The sequence below is a fragment of the Radiomyces spectabilis genome, assembly GCF_025331425.1.
Source record: "Radiomyces spectabilis strain NRRL 2753 chromosome Unknown BYT42scaffold_18, whole genome shotgun sequence".
Classification (NCBI taxonomy): Eukaryota; Fungi; Mucoromycota; class Mucoromycetes; order Mucorales; family Radiomycetaceae; genus Radiomyces; species Radiomyces spectabilis.
The window spans coordinates 579148-603269 of record NW_026251943.1 but is presented as its reverse complement, the minus strand read 5'-3'; the positions used below and the strand labels follow the sequence as shown (position 1 = coordinate 603269).

Below are 24122 nucleotides of genomic sequence, written 5' to 3'. Positions count from 1 at the left end.
GTGGATGGGTCGACGAGATAAGCGTAAGCAAAGGATTTCACAAACAATAGAACATTGGCTAAAAATGCATGATTTTGTCTCCAGCCGAGACCCGATATTCAGCAGTCACACTATGCTGATGGCTCGCATTTTTTTTTTCTATTGGCCTAGACATTTTTTTTTTCTGCAAGGTGGCTTCCCTGCTTGCTCATAGATCAAACGACATCATGCTGAGATCCAAGTCTTTTGTCAGACGCACACGCAAAGGCAATGTCATCAAAGTTGTCAAAGAGCATTACCTTCGTGACGATATCACCTGTTCCTCGAAATTATGCACGACATGCGAGCAAGCCCAAGCGGTCTTGTCGGACGTACCGCGACATACGACCGAAATCAAACCTCACTATTTGCTCCCGGATACCAATGTATTTATGAATCAACTCGACATTATGGAACATTCGGCCATCAAGGATGTTATTGTTTTGCAAACCGTCCGCGAAGAACTGCGTCACCTGAGCCTTCCCGTCTACAATCGAATCAATGCCTTGTTGAGTGATAAGAACAAACGATTTTATTTGTTCGCCAACGAACATCACCGGTAAGTGACCATTTTAATCATAGTAATAGTATGCATGTTCTTACGTCTATTCCCAATAGTGATACATATATCGAAAAACTGAAAGACGAATCTCCCAATGATCGTAACGATCGCGGTAAGCGCACATATACAATTGTTGGCCGGCATGGCAATAACGATTTTCTCCCCGCTCATCATTTTGTGATATCCCATCAGCTATTCGTGTCAGTGCCAAATGGTATGCAGATCATTTGAAAGGTCAACCTATCGAGATTGTCCTGCTCAGTGACGATCGCGCCAATCGAGAGAAAGCCATGGCAACCGGCATTGTTGCCTTTTCCAGTAAGCCTTGAACTATTTTTTTCCTTCCCTTTGAAGGCGAGCCTGTGTTGATCTCTCTCGTTCCGTTGATTTGTCTAGCTCGTGATTATGTAAAGAGTATGACAGACATTCCCGAATTGTTGGACATGTTGGCGGCTCCCAAAGCCAAAGAGGATGAGGAAAGCCGAATTGTCTATGAAGAAGTAAGTGTTACCGTGCGAAAGGCGAATTCGGATCAATTGGTTTGCTAATCGAGCATAATTTAGCATTTGTCCCCCGCTCAAATTCAAAACGGTCTCAAGAAGGATACACTCTTTGTGAGTACGCTCAATGTGAGCTCACATAATGTTTTGGAGGTAAATAGAACGTCAACCTTGCATGGAAACACAGTGCTTAATATTCTAAACGTATCTACAAACGAATAGGCTACTGTGGTCGGCAATGTAGAAGGCCAAGAAAAGACGGTGTATATTATGGGACGAAAACATCTCAATCGATGTATCCAAGGTGATGTGGTTGCCGTTCAGTTACTTCCTAAAAGCGAATGGAAGCGAAGTGTGTCTATTGCAGTGGAGGACGAAGAGGATGAAGAAAAGTTCCATGGAGAAGAGGAAATGGAAGCTTTGACGAAAAATGCGACCAACGACAGTGACAGTCCAGCTGAACCTACAGGCAAGGTCGTGGGTATCCTGAAAAAGAAATGGCGCCCTTACTGCGGTTTTATCGTCAAAAAGTCGGTTCACTCCAAACCCGGATCCAATGCGGTTGAAAATGTTTTGTTTCGACCTATCGATCGAAGAGTTCCTGCTATTAAGATTCGCACAACACAAGCACAACTTTTACTGGGCAAACGTATTGTCGTCGCCGTCGATAGCTGGCCCACCAACTCTGTGTACGTATTACCGAAAAAAAAACCTAGCATCGTATTGAGAAGAAAGCTGATTTGATTTTCTATTACAGGTTACCCTTGGGTCATTTCGTGAAAACGTTGGGAGCATCGGGTGACAGGGAAACCGAAACGGAAGTCTTGTTATTGGAGCACGATGTACCTTATCAAGAATTCTCAAAGAGCGTACTAAATGACCTTCCAGTGGAAGGCGACGAATGGGTGGTCACCGAGAAGCATGTAAAACATGAAAATAGACGTGATTTAAGACATCTCAATATTTGCAGTATCGATCCTCCAGGTAAAAGAAAATGAACAGGCTGATAATTATTTTGAGTACTGATTTCACGGTGTATAGGATGTACGGATATTGATGATGCGCTACACATGCGACCGCTCGAGAATGGAAATTATGAAGTCGGTGTTCGTAAGTAAAATTAAATGATTCAGACGAATAGCAGAAAGGGAAAGAAAACAAAAGATACTGAAACGAGACAACCAGATATTGCCGATGTGACATATTTTGTCAAGCCTGGACAAGCCATGGACGCAGAAGCTGCATCCAGAGGCACTACAGTGTACCTGGTCGATAAAAGGATTGACATGTTGCCAGCTTTACTTGGAACAAGTAAGTTCGACGTGCTCGAAAATTCAACTGTGTGTCATGATGCTAAAATATGATGGTGTATTAGACCTTTGTTCCCTTCGATCGAATGTGGACCGTCTTGCGTTTTCATGTATCTGGGTAAATTATTTTAAGATCAAGGAAAGCTTATCGAACGGAGTACTCATCAACATATGCTTAGGAATTGAACAAGGATGCGGAAATTGTAAATGTCGATTTCACCAAGAGTATCATTCGCTCCAAACACTCCTTTACTTATGAGGAAGCACAAGCCCGTATCGACGATGTGTAAGTGTAGCCAGGTCACTTGATTAGTGATGGAACAATGGTTTTTTAATATCGATTTAACATTTTTCATTTGGTCCTTAGACACATGCAGGACGATGTGACAAAGGGCATCCGTGTGTTGAACGAGATTGCCAAAAAATTGCGAAAGAAGCGTATCGAGCGTGGTGCGCTTACATTGTCCAGTCCTGAAGTCCGGTTCAACCTTGAAAACGATTCACAGGATCCCGTCGATGTGGAGATGAAAGAACTCAAAGAAACCAATGCACTCGTGGAGGAATTCATGTTACTCGCCAACATTTCCGTGGCCGAAAAAATCTACTCAAAATTCCCCAGTTCGGCTCTTTTACGTAAACACGGTGCGCCCCCAGTGAATAACTTTGATACGCTTCGTAAAGCATTGGCAGAGAAGAATATTACTCTAGAAGTCGATACATCCAAAGCCTTGGCCGATTCATTAGATAAAGCAGAGGTAAGAGATGAAAAAGTGATGTGATGATCAGTGATGCTCACAGTTTTGTTTGAATGTAGATACCAGGCGATCCCTATTTTAACAAACTTGTTCGCATTTTGTGTACCCGTTGCATGATGCAAGCGCAATATTTCTGCTCTGGTAGAGCCAACGAGGCCGAATTCCAGCATTATGGTTTGGCAACGCCTATTTACACCCATTTCACATCGCCTATTCGTCGTTACTCGGATGTCATTGTTCATCGTCTTTTGCAAGCTTCCATTGACCCCGATGCTGAATATGGTTCAGAATTGTTTGATACAAATGCCATGAAAGATCTATGCGATGGTAAAAATCGCTACATTTTATTATACGGTACGATCTCAATCTAACTTGTAACACGTTTCCCCCGTCTTTCCGTAGTTTTGAACCATCGTCATCGCATGGCACAACAGGCAGGTCGCAGCTCCGTTGAATTATACACGAACATGTTCTTCAGAAACAAGGTGCAAGTCGAAGAAGGTCGCATCATCCGAATTCTCAAGAATGGTTTTGTTGTACTAGCGCCCAAGTAAGTTGTTTCTTTTTTTTATTCCTTTCTAATTATTCTTTTATTGGTTGAATCCACGAGTACTGACGATGGCCATACAGATACGGTATTGAAGGCGTTGTATACACAAGTGAAAGACCGGATGGTCCATCTCCGTTTACATTCAATGAGGCACAAAACTCATTGGAGGCTGGAGACACGGTTATCAAGATGTTTGATACTGTCAAGATTGAAATCAGTGTGGAAGGCGATGTTGAGGGCATGCGACAAAAGATGAAAATGCAGCTTGTGCAACCTTTTGTAGAAGGCGTCAGTGTACTAGCAAGTACTTCCATCAAGCGAACCAACAACGAAACCGTGACAGCAAACAAAAAATCCAAAACCGCATAAGACAAACATTGGCATTGCACGCAAGCAAAACATGTAACAATATGATAGATTCTCATGTCATTATTCTGTCTCTAAACATCTTTTTGTTCTTGCATGAAAATACATCATCTGAAATTAGACACAAGATAGAAAATTTGACAGAATCCCGTTCTTTTTGGTTTTATCGATAATAGACTGATGATGAAATTGGCAAGCCAATGTCATTCAAATTATTTTTCTATACAGTAAAAGAAAATAAAGCTTGTTGTGGTTCTCCCCTTTTCCCTTTTACTCTCTTTTCACTACTCTGCAAAGGCGTATAATGAAGACAAGCTGTTGTCGAGAAAAAAAGGGAGCGCAACGGTTAACAAGGGATAGAAAAGGAAAAATCATTTAAAGAGAAGATACGTAAGAGGAAGACATAGGAACAGGAGGAAATATGAAAAAAAGAAAGGGAGTGCACGATAAACCAAAATAAGGAAAGAGGGGCAATGATGAATATTGTAACTGATAGAGGAAAATTCCCAGGTAAAAAAAAAGGATAAGAAAGAGAAACCAGTGACTGATGAAGTAGCAGCATATGGAACAAAGAGAATAAAGAAAAAAGGAAATTATAAAACATAGATGGAAGAAAGATTACTTGGAGGTTGGATCAACCAACGGAAAGGTGTAACCTGAAATGGGGAAGCTATTTTTGGAATTTATAAAGTGGAGGATTGCAGCAAGGCGTCGACGGCCAAAGTGCAAAAGGGCGATTGTTCGTAAAATCCGTCAAAAGAAATGGGGGATCCAGCCACGGTCGAGGCAGCACACGAAGCGGTGGTTAGAGGCGGGGTCAGCTGTTCGTCAGTGGATGGTACGGTAGAATAATCCAGCGGCAAAGAATAAAAGCTTAAAGGAAGTGACGTCGGAACCTGTTCCGGTAATGAAGGAGGCCCATCCGATGCAGGAAGACCATACCGTATTAAAGCTGGACTGATTTGGTCACACTTGATACTAGAAGTTACGCTCGGATCACTGTCTGATGACATGGCTCGTTCACAAGGATAGCCGACATTGAGATCTGTTGAACGTCCCTAGAAAATAAAAAGGAAATGAAGCACGTTATTACTCCTGCATAAAAAGAAAAAAAATATTATTTTTCCAGGGGGACGCTTGCCCACTGATGACACGAACCTCCAGAGAAAATAAGTTGGTTGGCCAGTGTGGTGCCATATAATTGGTCTGTGCCATCATGAAATCCTGATTCGAAATTAAAGGGGAGCATGAATTCTGGTCTGCCATGGATACGGATGCGTCTTGTATGGATCGATATCGATCGCCATGGTAACTCGACACGGCAGTACTGTTGCTTAGAGACGAAGGCACGGAGGCCATCGATAGTGAGGTTGAAATCCATGGCGACATCGATGAGTCCATGTGACAGGAGACAGTCAAGTTGGGTTGGGCCATTGTATTGGACGTCGTTGGTGGCATCGATTGCCAAGTGGACCAGTCGAGTTCTTGCGAATAATTGCCAAGCGCCTTTGGAGTTGCAAAGGAAGAGAACGAATGGCATGTCGATGATGAAGATGACTTGTTCAATGACGCAAATGACATGTCGGACAGAAAATGATTCGACGCGGTAGAAAATGGCGCGGTGTCAATGGAAAGCGAATCTTGCGGCTGTTCGTTTTTGGCAGCTGATTTTCGACGTTGCAATTTGACTTTGGCTCTTCGGTTTTGAAACCAGATCTGCACCCCTCGTGGAGTCATGTCCAGTTTCTGGGCTAGGATACGGCGGACGGTAGCATTGGGTTTGGGATTTTCGCTGAACGCCTTTTCCAGTACTTTTAATTGTGATCGGGACGTTCTTCGACGATGTTTGATTTCAAAAGGATTATAAAACGTAGGACGAAAATCTCCATGAGGTAACTGATGGAAGGTTTCCAAGAGATACGCATCGTCCGTTGGAGAGTAAAATTCGTTGCTACGTGATAAACTGAAAGATTGTTCGAATGAATGCATGGCTTCTGTCATCATTAAACGTCAAATATAAAATAAGATAAAAAAGTAGAAATTTAAAAAAAAAAATCCAAAGCTTTTTTTTTTCTTTTTTCTTGTAAAACGAAAAAAGAGGTTCTTTTTCAAAGGTGAATGTTGTTTATGATGTGTGTAAGCTAAGAAACGAACCGGATAGGATTCGAATCAAGCTTGTTTTTATATAGAAAGTGCTTTTTGATCGATGGAACGAAAAAGCTGATCTCCCAAGATAAAATTTCAGGGCCGATTTTTTTTCTGGTGGGTTTTCCTTTGGGGGAAATGGGAAGACGGATTTAGGAGGAAACACACTATTGTAAGAGAGGGGAAATAAATGTAAAAAAAAAAAAGGAAAAAGCACGCAAACAACAGAAAAAAAAAGGTTCCAAGGGAATGTAAGTATGCGTGATGATGGGTATAATACTCTTTGTATCTCCATTATAGTACCGTCCTTTGTACGGTTGGTAATGCATGAGGACACGAGCACTACAGCGGAAAAAGATAACTAAAATGAGTCCTTCAGGGGTCAAGGTACAAAGAAAAGTGCGATAAATACAAAGCAAAGCAAAAAAAAAGACTCTCCAAAAAAAAAAAACTGTCCCTTTTTTGACGTAAAGCTGACAACGGTTCAATGATGGATGTTCCTATAAAGACAGCGACATGAGTTTTCATAACTGTTTGGTATGCATAGTTTTTATGCGCGCCAGTCGTTGATCAAACAATGCACGTTGCACTGTCGATTTCTGTGGGCTTGCATTTTCGTGTTTTTTTTTTTCCAGATAATGAAGATCGTTGTTCATTGTCTTTGCCTACTGTCTCTTGTACTCATTGATGATATCCAGAAAACATGCTAAAAATGGATATATAACTATCGATATTATTTTGATAAGGAGCTTCCCTATTGGTATTTTTTTTCTTGCCTTCTTCTTGGTGCCGCTTTTTGTTAATTGATTTGGCTTTGACTTTTGGGCATTCAAAATATCAAAAAAAAAGACAATATTGAAAAAAAGCCTAGGGTGGACAAAGAAATAGGGGAAGCAATCTCTCTCTGCTGGACCCTTGCTTCGGCCACATTATTCCACCATATGCACGAGCGCACGCAAACATTTCGTATGATGCAAGTGATCGTAGGCTACAGTATGGCGCGTGCGTGACATGGTGGTATCTTCCTTTTAGTCAACCTTCTTTCTTTTCCCTGATATTCCCTTTCTACTTTATTTTCTCGCCCCTTTTTTGGTTTTGGCACATGATTGCACCCCACAGATTGCCATTGATCAACCACACATGTCCTTCTCCGGAAATGCTCCGTACAGATAGAGTGCTATCGATCTCCAGAACCGTTTGCTGACACACCAAGTTAAATCATGATTCAATCACAAGCTTTATCTATAGTGTACTACAGCTTGAGTACGATGTTTTTTTTTCCTGATAATAAAATGCTAAAGAATGAAAAGTATAAATGAATAAAATTAACCAAAAAAAAATCCCCGAAAAAGGGAAGTCTATAAAGTGGATTTGAATATACTGAAAAAAAAGGAGCAAAAAGAAAAAAAAATACACGTATACAGCGCATTGTAAAGCGTTCGGTTCAACAAATGAAAAAAAAAGCAGGGAGCGTTTCGCGCCACAGTGAAGTAGCGTGATAATGGCATCATCATGCTCTCCTTACTGTTTTTCATCCTTGTAACCTCTGGCAATGCCTGATCGACCTTCAAGCACTTCACCAGCCTCATCTTCTCCCAATCTTTGCTCCAAGCCTTTATACGTTCGGTTCCTTAGATATTCACCTGCGAATGTATGGGTTAGATTTTTCAAGCGGATAACAAATTGTCCTGCCCTTCGCATCATACCAGCTGTGCTGTGCAATAAAGTTGCAATGGCTCGTTCATTGTTGCGCAACGTCAAATCAGTCAATTTGCTGGTCAACACCTCGCCTGTATCTAGAAAAAAGTCGATGGGCATGTAAGTTTTTCTCTTGTCATAGAATCCGTCATTGCGCATCACATACCATCGGCCTTCTTTGTCGAAGTACGTTGGAAAAGTCTCGGTTTGTATTGACCAGTGATCAGCGAAAAGTGCTCCTCTTCATCGCTCGAACCTTCTTCTCGTTCCTAGAAAATGACATGGTCAATTCACAATACCATAACCTTTCAAACATTCGTCTCCATACCTCGTCGTAAACAAATCCATCGGTTCGTAATTGGGGAAGTAGCTTTGAGAAATCCAATACGTAATCACCCGTCCACTCCTTGGATCTGTGCTTAACAATCAGTCAAACCAGCAAAAAAAAAATACTAATCCATATTAGGGAGATTTGCATAAAAAAATAATAGTGTACCTGACAAGGGCGATCTCCAGTTCAAAGGGGGTAACAATTGGGCGGTAAAACTCCTATAACGGTGAGCCCACCCAGTGTAACAATGGTAAGCATGGCTCAATCTCTCGTGGTCTCCCTTTCTTGGGGTAATTCAATCAATTACTTTACCTTGGAATCGATCAAGCTATTTTCAGGACAAGCGACAAGCACATAACAATCAATTTCCATGAAATTCGCCATTTTCGCCACGTTGAGTTTGCCCATCACGAAAAAGTACGATTTACGGCCGGAATTCTTGATCAGTTTTTTCAAATGCTCGATAATATTCATATAAGAAGCTATCCACCATCGCTCAGCATGTTGTTCTTCACGCGAAAATTCAATATAATACGCCACTTACCCACACCCAATGTGCCTACGACAATACCAATGGTATTTGCGTCCTTGGCTTTTTGTACCAAGAAATATCTATCGGTCGCAACATGAGTCTCCTATTCATCCATCAGCCCACACACGCTCACCTCTTCATTAGCATTCGATTCACTTGTATCGTTTCCTTTCTTGCCACTTTGGTCTTGGGATCGTATGTATATACCTAGAGCCAAACATATGCAAAAAACGGGTCAGTTGTTACTCATGCTTGACCAAATAAAATCCATTTCTTTGGCGATAAACTTACCGGGCACTTGTTGTGGACCATAATGATATTGGTCAAAGTGAGACTTTCGACCCCGATAAAGAAGATTGAACAATCCTCTATGGATACGCCTTCAGGTAATTCGAAATAACGTCCGCCCTTTTTCTTTTCATCCGCTAAATCGTTCACGTCGGCGTACAAGGATGGTTTGGGTGCATGGCCGCCACAATGACCGTGATCTTCTTCCAAACTTTCTAGATCATGACTACAGGACCTGCCACATCCTTCACCGCCACAGCTCTTTGATGACCGCAATAATGGACGCTGTTCCGTTTTATCAAGTGTCGTTTGAAGCTTGCTGGACGTCTGAATTTTGGTCGGAATGATATTGGAATAGCGTTCCTTCAGCTTGGAAGTCAGTGATTCTAAGTGCCACACTTAATAACTAGGAGCGATCAACCTCACGCAGCTTTAGTAGCATACCAACAGCATAAGAATATTCGACATCGCACATGATAATAACAGGAACGGCCGGATCCGGGAAAAGGGATTCAAATTCCTGCATGCAGTGATCGAGATTCATCGGTTTTTGTCCAAAAACGTAGAGCACGGGAAGACGGGAAGGTCTACCACATACTTGTAAGTATTCTCATTCCTCTATTATGCTATCCCAATACCGGTGCTTACGGGCTTAGGCAAGATCGGCCATAGTGCACAATCAAATCTGAATTCACATGTTCGGCAGCCACTTCATCCACGCAACAACTGCCGTAAGATGTATCGGCAAGAATAAAGATTTCTTTTCCCGTTCTTTCTCTTAATATAGCTGATACCGCCGCAGCATCGGCCAGCAGCTCATCAGGAAATTGCAGTGCCACTCGCTTATAGTCGCCTTGCAAAATGCCGGTCACCGTGCGATCAATTTCGTACAAAGCTTCCAAATCGGTATGCTTGACACTTTCCACATCAATCGTACGTTCGATAACCGCTTGACCGTCGTCTGCAAAAGTGGTGGGACCCGAGCTCGGTGCTGCCATGCTGTGCCAAACAAAAAAGGATCAAATCTGTAATCCGGAAGCGAATGCCGTTGCAGGATCTGTCAACGGACCCTTTTTTCGAAAAAAAGGATATGTGACTGCTGAGAGATTGGTCAAATTGCATTGGCCGACATTCTCGGCTGCTTTAATCGTCGGTCGGTGTGCTGACATGAAAAATGCTGATGGCTACAAGGCAAATGAAATTGTTCTTATCCTTCATATAAAATCCAGTGCCCTCATTGCCAGCTTCAAAGAGTGAAAAAAAGATAGTAAATCATGCTGATGTGGTGTTTTTTTTTACTCAATTTAAAACTTTTCTGGGTTTATAAGGGAAAAATGGAACAATTACAAGAAATAGCAGCAATCGTCTACTGAGATGATAAAATCAGATCAGCAAGGAAGATGACCGCTGGGTACAGATTGCTCTTTTTTTTATCTTTCTCTCTATCTCTCTTTGTTTTTTTCTTTTTTGGTTCTTATAAAGAGGGGCGGAAAGGATGGAGAACGGAAGGAAAAAAAGAGAGAAGGAAAATAATGTATAAAGTTTCGGTCGAAATGGTAAATGAATGCAGCGTCAACAGGGGAGAGAAAAATTTAAAGCTGTTAAGAATAAACAATGGGTTCCATCAGTTCATCTGTACTCCAAAGATACATCAACAAATCTTAAGAAAAAAGTACTTACAATAGCGTCCATTTTGGTCAACACATCGAGAACGCTGGCAACCACTTCTAATGACAGCTCTTTGCCAGGAGGGACCTCGAGTTTGGCGCCGGATCCAGCAAAAGGCCATGTCGAGAAATCGCTCATTAGCTCATCGACTTTGTTGAACGCTTGTTCTCGCAGGTCGGGTTGCAGATACAACAAGGCATTTTCTAATACGTTGGCTGCATAGGCGGCACAGATCATGCTGACTGTTCGTAGATAGGCGTGAGGGACGTCCGATTGAGCGTCAATAGCAGAGGAAGACACACGCGTCACCAGCATCGTGCATACTCGTTTGATAATCTCCTCTTTTATCGCTGTGTCTGCAATAGGATGCGTAGCCATATCGAATAGTAAAAAGTTGCGCTTCTCCGTTCGAAGGACACCTTTATCCACCAGCCCTTTGGCTAATCGTTCTCGTACTTGTTTCAATTGATAACCAATCTTCATCACATTCCAAGTTTCACCTACAAACGGATCAGCCATCCTTTCTCCTTTCCGTATCTTTTTTCTTCTGCTTACCACTCATCAAATCAATCCAGCTGGCCACGCTCATTTTTTCGCTCACTTTCATCATTTTGAGTGCTTCGTCCAGCAGTACTTCGCCCGTCAGTTTGTCGTTGATCACTTCAATATATCGATCGGACATGGGATACTTTCGGCGATTCGGGTCCTTGACCATGGCGATGCGGCCTCGAAATGCCAACTCCATGACGATACATCCGCGAAGCGCATAACTGATACTGTCGTTCCAAAAAGAAAGATAACCCTGTAAAAGTGTGGTTGACACCCCCAAATGAGATCGAAAAAGGAGTAACAAAAAAAAGAGAGAGATCGTTAATACAATAAAACAATGACATGGAAGAAACAATAAAAAAGAGCAATAAAGAACTGATTAAATCATTTCCCATAACAGAACTCTCTAATCAGAAGATCCATCGCCAGCTTCCCATTTTGCCGCTTTTCTTTGCTGCTAAAACGTATTGCGATTTGTTTCGTGTAACACAGATAACCCGCCCATCGATTGTTTCTGCTGCCACTCCACCTTTTCATTCCACGTCCCGCAGCGATGTTGGTTGCTCGCCTCATGATGGCTTTTCACAAATGGGTGGTAGCAGGAAATGAAGAAGTAAAAACGAACGACCACTAAATAGAACAGGGTGTTTTCTTTACCTGTTTATCTTTAAGTCCCAGAAGTAAGACTTCTTCCATGAGTGTTAATTTGGGTGTTTGTTTCTCGTCGTCCACGTCACGGGGATCGTAAGCAATTTTCTTCTCAGCCAAGGGAGACGAACTATCGTGGGGTTTGCTGGTATGGCTACTTTCGGATGCGTGGTCGTCATTATTGGCAGACGACCCTGCTACTCGTCTTCGCGTAATCGTCGACATGTTCGGGTAAAACTGGACCATCAACAAAACCCAAAAGATGATGAATACACAATAACACCTTCCATTTGTCAATGGAGATAATGGCAAGAGAACACAACTTACATTAGAGAAATAAGGGTTTAAAAGCCGAGAAAAATCAGGATAATTGACACTGTTATTTGACCAAAAAAAAGAAGGGAAGAAAAAAGAACCCACCCCACTAGAGGGAGCGAGACGTCACACGGCGAGTTCCACACATTTTAAACTCAGATCACTCTCTACAGCTTTCCCCATCAATAACAACATTGCAGAATCAATTAAAAAGTAAAAGAAAAAAGAAAAAAAAACCAGGGCGATACAGGGATACAACATGATGGGTTCAATGGGAAAATTTGATCTTCATCGAGGGTTGTGTTATCTGAACTGTTCTCCGTTGGTGCATACGCATACCTCCGCTACCTAGAAGTTGCCATTTTTGGACATATAAGAAATGGATGAATGTGATAAAAACGAAGTGATCCATTTTACAGTCTGACAGGCTGAAAAGACCTTCACTGAATACCCATCGATAAAAGTCAATAACTGGAACCTTTTAATGCTGCTGGAATGGATCCTGTTGCCGTAGTTAGGGTGTGTGCACAAGTGAAGGCTCACTGAATAAAGTTGGAAAAACTGAACACATTTTCAAGGTTGGAATGAGAAAATGGCAATAATAGAAACGCCAGGCAATGCGACCTGTTATCCGTTTAAGGAATGATGAGCATCTGTTTTTTTTTTATTATGTAGTCATCAATGTAATTTAACGGATTCTTTGTCTCTCTTTATTTTTCATTCTGTGAATTTGTTGGCAAAAGGTTCGATATGCTGTTTTCACTGCGGTATCGACGCTCGATAGCCAAGAAAGAGTCAGTCTTGTTTCAAAGTCACGAAGAAGACGATATATACGATGCTAAAACCAAAAAGGCTGGAGTTCGCCAAAATGGTGTGTCCATACATACGGGAGAATGCATGCAATTGGCCATGGTAACTTTACTAGGGGCCTGGATCCGGTTCCGGAATATCGCTTTCTCGAACATTATCTTGTAAATATCGTAAACGAAAAAGATTGTGCAAAGTAATAGCTAACCGTGAGCTGGTAGGGAAAGCGAGTTGGAGATGTGTCGTCAAATCAATTGGTACATGGAAGGCAAATTTTTCATTGGATCGCATCCACCGTTGGCGGGTCTCTTGTACACCATGATGGCCAAAATCGCAGGTTACGATGGCACCGAACTTATCCTTTACGCAGGACAGTAAGTTCATGTTCTTGTTAGTTATTATATGTGGAAATACGAATTTATTCATGATGCGTAGAACGGTGGAAAAGCTTCCCATCACGCAACTACGTACTGTATCAGCCACATTAGGCACTCTAACCCTCGTGATCGGGTACCTCACTGTTCGTTATATGGGTCACTCCCGGTTGGCCGCCATGTTAACAGCAACTCTCTTGGCTTTTGGTTTGTAGAACAATACAATCATTGTTTTCACAACGCGTTGACTGATTCTATGCACGACATCATTAGAAAATGGGATGATTACAGCATCCCGTTTTATGGCACCTGACAGCTTATTTTCGTGTCTGTGTGCAGCAGCGGCCTTTTGTTGGTTGACAATGGATCCAAAGTCATCAAAACAAGCGCGCCATAATGTATTCCGATCGCAAGTGCTCACCGGCCTGTTGATCGGTTGCGCCATAAGGTAGGGTCGAATCGAAAATCGTGCCAAAGCTACAGTAGAATAATTTACTGCCGTATTGATGATGATCGCATTAATGATGGTATCTATTTTATTCGCTTGGTTTTCACAGCGTAAAGTGGCAAGGTATACTATCCCTTGTATTGGTGTGGTTATGTACGGCCAGCGATTTATGGTATCAAGTCACAGACCGTCGTAATACGATGGTAAGGACATGAGAAACCAAGTATTAAATATAGTGCAAAGCGTTTGCTCATAATTGATAACAGGTGTCAGTGACAAAGCAATTGATTTCTCGATTGTTCACCCTCGCTGCGCTTCCGTTGGCGACCTACCTTGCTATTTTCCAACTTCATTTCAAATTGATCCCCAATTCAGGCGATCATGACCTTTTGTTAGGACCTCAGTTGCGGTATCATCTCGAAGGAAATACTCCTCCGATATCCCATTCTGGTTGGTAAACAGGTTGAACATTAAAGAGATATGGCTTAAACTTATCCATTCGGCATTAGATGTCGCCTATGGGTCCAAAATTCTCCTCCGTCACATGGGCAGTACAGGAGGCTACCTTCATTCAGACATCCATCTCTATGAATCTGGGAGCAAGCGTAAGTGCAACGGCTACTTATTTTATTCGGGTTGAACTAATCTAACGGATCAAAAGAGCAACGGGTCACATTGTATCCTTTCAACGACATTAACAATGTATGGGTGGTTCAACGTCCTTCGCGCCGTTGGAATGAATCACAGCCGATTGAATATATCAAGCACAATGAACCTATTCTACTTGAACATGTATCGACAACCAAACGACTTCATTCACACGATCATAAACCGCCTATCAGTGGCGCCGACGAGCATTCTGAAGTAACGTACGTAAAAACGCTTCAAGAATACCGAGACACCAGCTAACACGTCGTCATTTAGTGCTTACGGAGATCAATATATCGACGACCCTAATGATATCTGGTTTGTTCAAGTCATTGGCGAACCTGTCGAGTCAAACCCGGAAAGAAAGCCGAGATATGTTCAACCGATCAAAGACCGACTAAAATTAGTTCATATCCGAGGCTGTTCTCTCATTAGCCATCATGTAACGTTATCCGAGCAAACGTTTGCCCAGCAGGAAGTGACTTGCATGCAGCAGGCCACCACCGAAATTTCTTCGTGGATTATCGAATCCGCCCACCATGATATGTGTAAGCGCATTGGAGCAGCAAACCCAGATTGGATAATGACACTAAATTTGCATTTCTTTTAGTGCGCGCGTCTAAAAAAATCTCTTTTGCTGAGCCGACCATGATGGAAAAGTTGAAGGAAATCCATGCTTTGATGGCGAAATACCATGAAATTGTTCATGACCAGGTTACCAGCGACAGTAACAGACAATTTGAAGAACTGCTGCGTATGGGCTCCAACCTAGGAGATCCTTTCCGCTGGTTATTCACACATCATGCTTTCATGATATGGCGTGGTTTGGCCGGCTCAGCTCTCTTTATGTTGATCAACCCTTCAGTTCGAATCCCGGTACTATGTACCTTGGTCGCGTATGCTGGTTATTTATGTATGGACGCACTGTTACGTAAACGGCAACTGAAGTTCCCGCAGTCTGTCACTCTGATCCACCCTGACCACAAAGGTACAGTCCAACGATTTACATCAAATCTACTTTCTCTGTGACGGTCCATTGATTGCTTAATCTCTTAGTGACGGCTGACAACTATGATGTGCACAAACAGCTGTATGAACGAACATTCAATTATCTTTCCGTTGCTGTCATCATTCAGGCTTTGGGACTCACTTTCACTAACCCAGTTACATTGAATATGGCCGATATTCTTCCCAGCATGTACTATGGCAGTAGTCTTTTTGCTGTGGGTGTAGAATTAATCACATTACGTGGTGGGCCAAAAATCCGATTGCTCGCTGCAGTGGCAATCTTGAGCTGGACGGTATGGAGTTTTGCGCGGTCCAGTCCAATGACTTATCACGGTCGATACTGGACACAGCAAGAATGCGAGGCTTCCGGTTATGGCGCCATATGCGAAGGGTTCCCCGTCAAGGAAACCGAACAAGGATGGTATACAATCCCTGTCAATATACCCAACGCATCGAAAACCACGTCGTATCAACAAGGAGAAGAGAACGAGGTGGAAAGAGTCATTAGCCACGTGAAACACAACCATTATTTCAAAAAAGCAATGGAGTTGACGGGCATGGAAAGATATCATCGCGCGATTCATACCGCTTCGCCATCAGCTGAAATGGTCCAGTCGTGGCAGCGCCAAGTGACGGCGGCTGGGCTTGAACGATACACTCGGCAACTGGAGAAAGCAAAGCAACAAATGGCCGCGGAGGAGCATACCGATCAGGAACACGCCAACCAAGAAAAGCCAAACGGCGCCGTGTCCGAGGGTAATAATAGTACCTGACACTAAGAATAGCCAGAAAGAAGAAGCGGAACACTCCAATAGCTTGTATACGAAAAAAAAGGGGAGACATTTGAAGATAAATGAACATTATGGCACCATGATTTGCCCATTTTTATCGTGTCTTATCTCAGACAGCGAATAAGCTTTTTGGGATCCCTTGACAATGGCATTATTGCTGCCATTCTGTCCGTGTATTCCAACTTCGCTGCAATATTATTGGCTGAAGGGCAAAAAAGTGATGGTCACTTAAAATTTTACCTTCAGCAGAAGAAGCTTTTTTTTTTCTACAAGGGGCAAAGTCTTCAAAAAAAAAGTGGTTCATCCTTTTCTTCTTCACCTCATTCCACCCATGTCAACGAAGAAAGGCGGAAGCTGTTCTTGCTTGATGAAGTTCTTGTTCATCGCTACTTTGGCTATTGCCATCTTCCTTGGTTTTGACCAGGTGATTGATCGCTTTTACATTTTTGATCAGAATGTCTTGCACGAAGTTGCCAAACGCAACATCGAGGCATATGAAGGAAAGAACGATACTCGCGGTCTTATTAATTCCATTGCGCAAGACCTTGCCAAGGAATATCCTGGCCATGTTTCCATCAAAGAGGACTGGGTGTTCAACAATGCTGGTGGCGCCATGGGTTCCATGTGGATTTTGCACGCGTCCCTCACCGAATATGTAATCATCTTTGGTACGGCCGTCGGTACCGAAGGTCACACTGGTCGTTTCTTTGCCGATGACTACTTTATGATCTTGGAAGGTGAACAGTGGGCTTATCAGGCTGGTGCATTAGATCGTGATGTAAGTGATTGCCCTTGGAAGATGGTGGACTTGTTGGGTGTTGCCTAGCGATAGTAACCTGGTTCGGCAATTTTTATAGGTGTATCGTCCTGGTGAGAGCCACCATATGGCTCGTGGTGTTGTTCAGCAATACAAGATCCCTGAACGCGCTTGGGCTCTTGAATATGCTCGTGGTTGGATTCCTTTGATGTTGCCTTTTGGTACTTTTGATATGATCTTCTCCACCATTGATTATGTGACCCTGTACAATACCTTCCGTATCACCGGCAAGGCCATGATCTCTGAACTGCTTCAAGGCAAGATCTAGACTTACAGTTATGTACTTACTTAGCTTACTTTTTTTCGGCTAGCTGCCGTCCACACCTAATTAAATTAAACTCTTTTCGTTTCTTATCTTTTTTTTTATTTTATTTCATTCGCTTGATTATTTTTGTAACGGTGTGGTTTTACTACGCGCGCTGTTTGAATAAACTGTAACCCAAAATGTTGCCTGATGAATATTTTTTCTTTTTCCACGCATATTGAATCTCCGCTCAATGGAGACTCTGGATTTCTCCCACAGAAAATCTACGCAACTATCCACGGTTCTTTTTATTTTATTCTCTTAACGCCCTCCATGGAAGCGATCGATGATTATGCGAATGAAAATATTGCGCGTTCCCTAGCTCATATGGCTCTCGAGTACCGACAGCAACACAGTTTTGTGGGTTTGCTACCTATTGCATCTCATTCTCTCCGGCAACGGGTCCACTTTCTCGGGCCCAAATCGGAGACCGATGCCAACGAATGGAATTCGGTTGTGCAATGGCAACAAGACGAATGTCCCGATATCATTGAAACTATGTGGACGGATGGGTGTTCCGGGCGGGATGATCTGTATCAGAATCCTGTGTACTATAAACGTCTTGACGCCGAAACGTTGCATGCGGTGGTGGAGTTTGCTTGTCGTGACACGAAGCATTATGTTGTGGTGCTGATCCTGGAAGAAGGCAATGGCGATATTTCTGAGCTTAAATACCACAATACCAAGGTGATTTCTCAAGAAGAATGGGATCGTGACATATTGACCGATTGGTCCTTATCACTGGAGGAAGCCGAGCGTCAATTTTTGACTAAAGTAACACGAGAAAAACGAAAAAAAGTGCCAGAAACGCCGGAGGTTAGTGTGTGAAAAGAAGGGGAATGGAGAGTCAATTGGATGCGGTTATGACTGACCAAGCAAATGTATAGATCAACAAGACGGTCAATGCGCCAGAGGACTATTGGGGAGACTGGTCGTCGGATGAAGACGAAGAACGATCGGGGCGAGGATCCGGTACAGCGTCCCGTTCGCACGGTGTACGTGAGGATGGGGCCAAGTCCGAAGCGGACTCGGAAGATGAATACTATGCACGATGGAGCCAAAATCCCGGGACATTGACACCTGGATTGGATGAAGAGGTGCCGCCGGCACAACCACGAAGCAAGATGCCGACGCGGATACTACAATCCCATACCGTGCTTGGGCTGGATACGGAACAGCAAGAAATGGAAGAAGAATATGATCAGTCGCACAATCCGTTATTTACGGTTCCCAGCGTACCTAACCTCATGGATGCTCACACCAATGCGCTGGCCGAACTCACTCATATGCTACAAACATCGCTGCCGGGCCAACGCGGACGCATCAATGGTTTACAACCCATGTCAGCCATTAACCCTCTTCCTAAAGCCGCATTACTACAAGAGCAGGAACTAGAACATTCGCGACAGTCGCAACCACTGTCAGCAGATGGATTCAAGATGCCAAAATCTCCAAGGGATATACCTGAAGCACCTCAGTCATACCATGTTCCCGGAGCGTATCCTGTAGACGAGCCAGAAGAGGAAACCAACACCACAGCCGAACCAGCATCTTCAGTCAAGGTGGACGATGTAGCGTCTGCCGTCAATGTGTCCTTGTGGGATCAGCAAAAACGCGAAGCAGGTCGTGTTTTAATGATGAAGAGCTTGACTGCTCTCATTGCTGCGGGAAAATTATTGGGCTTTCAAGGATCCGAGATTGTTGACATGGTCCGCGATATTGTAAATGCATCCTGAGACATGATTAATACCTACTTACCCTTTTCCCATTCTATTTCTCTCATTACACATGCACATCCTTATAAAATCAATATAATATACACATCAATCGTTGAAGGTAATGAAGATGCATCGAGTCTTTTTTAATCATCCTATAGACTCTCGCAGCATAAAGGACAATAAAAAAAATACTTTAATGTGTCGAGTCGTATCTCGAAATCGGGTTCTCCTTTTTATTTCTTTATTTCGTATTTTACTGATCTATTGATCATGACCAATGTCTTTGGACAACAGATTTAATATGACCATTTTAAGCTTTTGCCTTCATCCTTTTCATTGACCCGAGTTTTGCGATCCAATACTTCGAGCACCTTGGATTTTACGCCTTGCTTGTGATTGCGTCGTGTGACAAAGTAATTTACGACTTCGTCACGCGTCAATGCATACTGTCCAACATCTGGGGCTTCACCAGTGACAACACGCTTGATTTCTTCCTCCGAGGGAAGCATGTACTTTCGGTGAGGGTATTGGGAAAAGTCTTTGGTCGAAAGCAATTCCAAGCGTTTGGGAGACGGAGCATCAAAATACTCCTTCTTGATCTTGTCTTTATCCACTTCTTGCAGAGAAGCAGGCTTCCAATTCGCTTCGGATCTGGTCACTAGCACAGCAGTGACGCCTTCAGCAAAATCGTGGCCCTCCTGCAACACGTTTACAACACGTCAGCGACGATGAGTGAGCAACAAGGTATGAAAGATGGCTTACCAAGAATTTTTGGACCAGGTGGTATTCCATCTTGAAACATTGAGCAATCGAGAGGTCGGCGCCATTTCTCAATTGCTGCAATGTGACTTTGAGGGAAGTAGGCGACATACTGTTCAACAGTTTCAAGGTTTCTTGACCCCATTCAGAGTCTTCCTTCTTGATAGCTTCCACAATTTCTTCCACGGTATCGTATTTGAAGCATCTTACACACAGATCCGCCTTTCATCAATTTTTGGAACTTTAACATTGAATGATCCAGAAATCATTTACCTGTCAATAGCGGCGCGGACTTCACCGCCCAATGAAAATGGTTTCTCTGATTCCATTTCGGCCGAGAATTCCTCAATGGCGGTATTGACAACGTCATGAGAAGCATCTTCGAGTTCAGCCAAACGAGCTTCCAAGGCCGGCAAACGAGCTGAAGGAACATAATGCGTTGCCACACCAGCATACCTAAATCCGTTCATCAGTCTAGACATCTCCGAAAATAAAAAGATGATATGGCTTCATAGAACGCGCGGATCACTTACAAAACATCGGCTCCCTTTAAGCGCTTGCCAGTCAAACCGAGGTAGACGCCCAATTGTCCATCAAGACGGGACAAGAAAAAGCTACCACCGACTTCGGGCAAGAAACCAATGGCGGTTTCAGGCATGGCAAACAAAGTATTTTCGGTAGCAATACGGAAAGGAGCATGCACCGAAAGGCCAACACCACCTCCCACTACACATCAAAAACGAAGAAAACATGCCACTTGTTGAGTCAATAAGTCCCAAACATGCAAGGAGACCTGAGCGGGGCTTCCACAAATAAACTTACTGGTGATACCATCCATAACAGAGACATAAGGTGTGTTGAGGGTGGCAATGAAATGATCGAGCTGATATTCCTCTTCAAAAAAGGTCGCAGCATCTGGGTCACCGGCTTTGGCCAAATCAACGACCGCTGCATGAATAAAAAAAGAAAATCAGCACCCCAAAATCCAGTTGGTTTTCCCCCAGCCGATAGGTTGTCCAACGAGAATACTTTACATTTCACATCACCGCCTGCACAGAAACCTTTTCCGCCACTGCTTTTGAGTAAGACGATTTTGGCTAAATCGGATTTTTCCCACGCCTAATGAACAAGGTTTGAAAGTCAGAGTTCTAAATTTCAAAGATCGTGAAGCATGACATGTCCTTCAAAAAAAGAGGAACAGCCCAGCAACCCCATCCTACATACCTTGAGTTCAGGTGTAATAGCGCGAATCATGCTTAAATTCAATGCATTCAATTTTTTGGGTCGGTTGAGAATCACTTCTCGAACCGCCAAATTCTTTCGGTGCAAAATTTCGGCCTACAGGTATACAAGCAAAGTTGGTCATATTAGTTGGACGAGTTATCAGAAAATAGGAGTCGAACATGGCATTTATTTTACCTGAGCTTCTTCCACGGCAGCCGTCGAGGTAGACATCTAAATCGATTGACATTAGCAGGTTAGGTTTGGGCGTAGCGTCACGGTGAAGAAGAAGGAAATGGTGTCGTGGGTTGGCCATTAAAGTCGATTAGGTGACAACCCTTACCTGTTTTCTTGGTGCAGCAAGCCAAGTCTGGGTTTGTGTCAAGCGTTTGTTAGCAACAGCAAAGGGGGTGTTCATACTAAGCGCACGTCGCTGAGCAGGAATAAGTAATGGAAGCGATCGTGACCAGGAAACTGAACGCAACGACTTGGCAGAGAGTTGAAGCAAGGAAAAACGTCTGGAGAGTACTCCACTCATTAAAGCAAAGGAAAAAAAAAAAGAATAAGAAAAATCCGGTGGTGAGAGACGACACGCTTTTGGGATTTAAAAATGAGTAGTGGAAAAGGCTGTCACCGCGACTCTCGATTTTTTTATGATGTCATTGATTTATAGTATTCAAAAGCTTGGTTGGATGGTCTTTTCACTGAAGTTTATTTTGGTTTTTTTTTGGGAGGCATACAGAAATTATATATGAGAAGAATGAGCTTGGGTTAATGGAAAATATGAGAAAGACGTAAAAAAATGATTTGCCAAAGAAAAAGCCTATCAAGATAAGAAAAGAGGCAGCACAACATACGAGTTAACTTTACAAAAATGTACAAATTGAAAAAAACAAGGTTCATCTTTTTTTTTTTAGAGATTTCGCTTTTTAGATTTGGCAAAAGCATGTCGCATGGCGAGCTCGTTCGCATCCATTTCATACAGTTGAACGGTGCTTTGTAGAGCCGCTTGACCTTCTTGAATAAGGGATTGGATACGTTCTTCCATTCGTTGTTGTGCCATCAGGATATTGTCAGTATCTGATTTGCTGTGCGGCACCGATTGCGTGCGTCGCTTATCACGTTTCATCTGTTTGGTGGTTGAGGACACGGCCGATTTCCGATGGCTGGTCGGTTCAACCTAAAATATTTTATATAAGTCAACATGGGTCGCTGAGAAATCAACAAAAAGGAAAAATTAGAAAACCCGTACCGATAAGGTAGGAAGATGCATAGACTGCGTTCGTTGCGGTCTACAAATGGGAGTTTCGTTTGTGACATAGGACGGATGCGCATGTTTAGTTGATGGGTACTGTTGCTGCTGCTGTTGCTGTTGTTGTTGCTGTTGTTGTTGTTGTTGTGCCATGGATTCTGCCCACATCAACGTGCGTTGTCGTCGTGCATCATCTAAAGGGTCGACCGGTGCTTGTGGGGATCCATTCGATTGTCCATGCATTTGTCGCCACTGTTTGATATCCAACACTGCAGGCACAGGATTGGCAAAATAACTAGGATTATCGAGTCCGCCCGTAAGATAATTGAATGCGGTGATGGCGATAGCGGACGTAAATATTAACGCATCCACCAATCGCTCCACAATCAGTTCAACGGCCGTGGACTGTCTTGAAGAGGAAGTATACATTGTCTGGGAATCGTAAGGCTGAGAGGTCGAAGAAAACCGGCGATACAGAAATGAGATCCTGCCAGGGACGGAAATTGAGTTCCGACAAGCAGTGTTATGCATTCTACGGCGATCCGTCCGATGACTAGTACTCCTGGGCTGTGCCATATCAAAATAATCACTATGTGTTTCCATGATTCTTTTTTTTTTCCACTCAGTCAGCCGTCAAGGATTTCAGATGTAACACGAAGAAAAGAGGTTTTCTTTTTTTACAAGTGGTTGCAGTGGGTATATTAACAAGGAAGCTCAAAAGAAAAAGCACAAAGTAATAATGAGGTGAAGGAAGAGCGAAAAAACTGTGCCAAGAAAGAAGAAGGAAGAAGAGCAAGCGAAAGAGAAAATGTAAATACAAATTTACCCAAAAAAAAAGGGAAACTGTAGCATCACCAAAAAAAAAAAAAAAAAAATTACAGAAATCACGCGCCAAAGCGGAGATAGCCAATCCAAAGAATTTCTGTTGCATCGAAACGGCAAGAGATGGAAAAAAAAATCAAATATCACGCGGGCTTTACATTGGATAAGGTTCGCATATGACGGCTTATCCAAGTGCACCCATTATGTTACAGTAAACTGACATGTGAAGGAAAAGAAAAAGTTCCATGCAAAAAAAATCATTGTTTGAATATCTAAATCGTACCAATATCACGTCTGTGTGCTATGAACCATAACGGACTTTGATTCACGATTTCCCACCTTTTAGTTTGTTTCCTTGGCGTCCATGGACACGACAAAGAACAAGAAACAGGAAAAGCAATGATTTGTTACATTATTTGTAACGTATTAAATGTGGCTTGCGGGATGCCCACTGGTGTGACGGCCATCGTTCACGGGTTGGAGATGCTGTTTTCCAAAAAGACACTTTATCATTCTTCACCAGCCCGACTGCACTTACCATCTATTTTTTTTTTCTCCAAGATGAATGTTACTGCGTAATCTACTTTTATGGTATTTTCTCGTCAACAACAATTGTGTCATGTTTTTTGCCTTGAATCGTTTAAGCAATCGATTCAATGACGTACCCTATCACTCCTTTAAATACCTCGAAATCATCAAATTTTCCTTGCTCGAAACAATTGATCCCTTTTGTGCTGAGAAAACCCACTAGTCACAGCTGCTTACAAATTGATCTGTCTTCATGTGCCTTGAAAAAAAAAGTCCCTCTAGTTTTCTCTTGGCCCGATGCATAGGATTGTCATCCGCACACCATACGCGGTAGCCTGTCATTTTGAAACCGTTATTTGTGGCGCATCACATCCGAGGGAACTGAGTCAT

At 42.9% G+C, this 24122-nt stretch overlaps 10 protein-coding genes across 10 annotated transcripts; 4 read left to right on the top strand and 6 right to left on the bottom strand.

The window, feature by feature from the left end:
- Window positions 1-169: 169 nt before the first annotated feature.
- Window positions 170-4333, top strand: BYT42DRAFT_608875 (exosome complex exonuclease RRP44). The gene is made up of 15 exons (XM_051571209.1): window positions 170-577; window positions 637-692; window positions 773-898; window positions 977-1080; window positions 1144-1233; window positions 1303-1769; window positions 1838-2064; window positions 2122-2190; window positions 2266-2391; window positions 2456-2508; window positions 2570-2676; window positions 2758-3145; window positions 3205-3472; window positions 3548-3695; window positions 3776-4333. Exons 1-15 carry the CDS (start codon window positions 207-209, stop codon window positions 4062-4064), a joined length of 2889 nt encoding a protein of 962 aa, XP_051418505.1. The 5' UTR covers window positions 170-206; the 3' UTR covers window positions 4065-4333.
- A 34-nt stretch (window positions 4334-4367) lies between these two features.
- On the bottom strand, window positions 4368-4757 carry BYT42DRAFT_589759 (uncharacterized protein). Its single transcript, XM_051570421.1, has one exon. The coding sequence runs from the start codon at window positions 4663-4665 to the stop codon at window positions 4408-4410; it is 258 nt and encodes an 85-aa protein (XP_051418504.1). The 5' UTR covers window positions 4666-4757; the 3' UTR covers window positions 4368-4407.
- A 987-nt stretch (window positions 4758-5744) lies between these two features.
- On the bottom strand, window positions 5745-5909 carry BYT42DRAFT_473603 (homeobox domain-containing protein; the record flags this gene model as incomplete). The annotated part of the gene is made up of 1 exon (XM_051563587.1): window positions 5745-5909. A coding segment is annotated over one exon (165 nt), but the record flags the coding sequence as incomplete, so codon positions are not given.
- Window positions 5910-7433: 1524 nt separating this feature from the next.
- On the bottom strand, window positions 7434-10152 carry BYT42DRAFT_600870 (diphthamide biosynthesis protein 2). The gene is made up of 11 exons (XM_051571010.1): window positions 9704-10152; window positions 9500-9642; window positions 9059-9441; window positions 8901-8974; window positions 8780-8847; window positions 8548-8717; window positions 8401-8453; window positions 8233-8317; window positions 8071-8173; window positions 7913-8002; window positions 7434-7849 (listed from the first exon to the last, which is right to left on the bottom strand). Exons 1-11 carry the CDS (start codon window positions 10051-10053, stop codon window positions 7728-7730), a joined length of 1641 nt encoding a protein of 546 aa, XP_051418502.1. The 5' UTR covers window positions 10054-10152; the 3' UTR covers window positions 7434-7727.
- Window positions 10153-10251: 99 nt separating this feature from the next.
- Window positions 10252-12310, bottom strand: BYT42DRAFT_589757 (Golgi phosphoprotein 3-domain-containing protein). The gene is made up of 5 exons (XM_051570420.1): window positions 12248-12310; window positions 11930-12157; window positions 11279-11525; window positions 10736-11223; window positions 10252-10653 (listed from the first exon to the last, which is right to left on the bottom strand). The coding sequence occupies exons 2-5, from the start codon at window positions 12143-12145 to the stop codon at window positions 10648-10650; spliced, it is 957 nt and encodes a 318-aa protein (XP_051418501.1). The 5' UTR covers window positions 12146-12157; window positions 12248-12310; the 3' UTR covers window positions 10252-10647.
- Window positions 12311-12985: 675 nt separating this feature from the next.
- On the top strand, window positions 12986-16519 carry BYT42DRAFT_649292 (uncharacterized protein; the record flags this gene model as incomplete). Its single annotated transcript, XM_051572763.1, has 11 exons — window positions 12986-13206; window positions 13264-13416; window positions 13478-13623; window positions 13690-13864; window positions 13974-14067; window positions 14131-14314; window positions 14374-14469; window positions 14526-14733; window positions 14789-15060; window positions 15123-15500; window positions 15569-16519. The coding sequence occupies 11 exons, from the start codon at window positions 12986-12988 to the stop codon at window positions 16291-16293; spliced, it is 2652 nt and encodes an 883-aa protein (XP_051418500.1). The 3' UTR covers window positions 16294-16519.
- Window positions 16520-16586: 67 nt separating this feature from the next.
- BYT42DRAFT_589750 (ERG2/sigma1 receptor-like protein) lies at window positions 16587-17587 on the top strand. Its single transcript, XM_051570419.1, has 2 exons — window positions 16587-17089; window positions 17169-17587. The coding sequence occupies exons 1-2, from the start codon at window positions 16643-16645 to the stop codon at window positions 17394-17396; spliced, it is 675 nt and encodes a 224-aa protein (XP_051418499.1). The 5' UTR covers window positions 16587-16642; the 3' UTR covers window positions 17397-17587.
- A 55-nt stretch (window positions 17588-17642) lies between these two features.
- BYT42DRAFT_541150 (uncharacterized protein) lies at window positions 17643-19369 on the top strand. Its single transcript, XM_051565554.1, has 2 exons — window positions 17643-18248; window positions 18320-19369. The coding sequence occupies exons 1-2, from the start codon at window positions 17706-17708 to the stop codon at window positions 19166-19168; spliced, it is 1392 nt and encodes a 463-aa protein (XP_051418498.1). The 5' UTR covers window positions 17643-17705; the 3' UTR covers window positions 19169-19369.
- Window positions 19370-19446: 77 nt separating this feature from the next.
- BYT42DRAFT_596114 (ClpP/crotonase-like domain-containing protein) lies at window positions 19447-21364 on the bottom strand (the record flags this gene model as incomplete). The annotated part of the gene is made up of 8 exons (XM_051570914.1): window positions 19447-19848; window positions 19913-20114; window positions 20183-20365; window positions 20443-20635; window positions 20732-20857; window positions 20944-21028; window positions 21134-21247; window positions 21329-21364. The coding sequence occupies 8 exons, from the start codon at window positions 21362-21364 to the stop codon at window positions 19447-19449; spliced, it is 1341 nt and encodes a 446-aa protein (XP_051418497.1).
- Window positions 21365-22043: 679 nt separating this feature from the next.
- Window positions 22044-22811, bottom strand: BYT42DRAFT_550246 (uncharacterized protein; the record flags this gene model as incomplete). The annotated part of the gene is made up of 2 exons (XM_051566122.1): window positions 22044-22310; window positions 22383-22811. 2 exons carry the CDS (start codon window positions 22809-22811, stop codon window positions 22044-22046), a joined length of 696 nt encoding a protein of 231 aa, XP_051418496.1.
- Between the last annotated feature and the right edge of the window lie 1311 nt (window positions 22812-24122).

What these genes read in the sequence shown, in the direction of transcription:
- BYT42DRAFT_589759 (XM_051570421.1), bottom strand. Translation starts at nt 4,665, where the DNA reads ATGTTTTATAATTTCCTTTTTTCTTTATTCTCTTTGTTCCATATGCTG.
- BYT42DRAFT_600870 (XM_051571010.1), bottom strand. Translation starts at nt 10,053, where the DNA reads ATGGCAGCACCGAGCTCGGGTCCCACCACTTTTGCAGACGACGGTCAA. An exon ending in TGGTCCACAACAAGTGCCCG is followed by an intron (nt 8,975 to 9,058) that starts GTAAGTTTATCG and finishes GTTTGGCTCTAG; the next exon opens with GTATATACATACGATCCCAA. An exon ending in ATAGCTTGATCGATTCCAAG is followed by an intron (nt 8,454 to 8,547) that starts GTAAAGTAATTG and finishes TCACCGTTATAG; the next exon opens with GAGTTTTACCGCCCAATTGT.
- BYT42DRAFT_589750 (XM_051570419.1), top strand. Translation starts at nt 16,643, where the DNA reads ATGTCAACGAAGAAAGGCGGAAGCTGTTCTTGCTTGATGAAGTTCTTG. An exon ending in CTGGTGCATTAGATCGTGAT is followed by an intron (nt 17,090 to 17,168) that starts GTAAGTGATTGC and finishes CAATTTTTATAG; the next exon opens with GTGTATCGTCCTGGTGAGAG.
- BYT42DRAFT_541150 (XM_051565554.1), top strand. Translation starts at nt 17,706, where the DNA reads ATGGAAGCGATCGATGATTATGCGAATGAAAATATTGCGCGTTCCCTA. An exon ending in AAGTGCCAGAAACGCCGGAG is followed by an intron (nt 18,249 to 18,319) that starts GTTAGTGTGTGA and finishes GCAAATGTATAG; the next exon opens with ATCAACAAGACGGTCAATGC.
- BYT42DRAFT_589757 (XM_051570420.1), bottom strand. Translation starts at nt 12,145, where the DNA reads ATGTCGACGATTACGCGAAGACGAGTAGCAGGGTCGTCTGCCAATAAT. An exon ending in TGGGACTTAAAGATAAACAG is followed by an intron (nt 11,526 to 11,929) that starts GTAAAGAAAACA and finishes ACACTTTTACAG; the next exon opens with GGTTATCTTTCTTTTTGGAA. An exon ending in CTGGATTGATTTGATGAGTG is followed by an intron (nt 11,224 to 11,278) that starts GTAAGCAGAAGA and finishes ATCCGTTTGTAG; the next exon opens with GTGAAACTTGGAATGTGATG.
- BYT42DRAFT_608875 (XM_051571209.1), top strand. Translation starts at nt 207, where the DNA reads ATGCTGAGATCCAAGTCTTTTGTCAGACGCACACGCAAAGGCAATGTC. An exon ending in TTCGCCAACGAACATCACCG is followed by an intron (nt 578 to 636) that starts GTAAGTGACCAT and finishes TATTCCCAATAG; the next exon opens with TGATACATATATCGAAAAAC. An exon ending in GCCAGCTTTACTTGGAACAA is followed by an intron (nt 2,392 to 2,455) that starts GTAAGTTCGACG and finishes ATGGTGTATTAG; the next exon opens with ACCTTTGTTCCCTTCGATCG.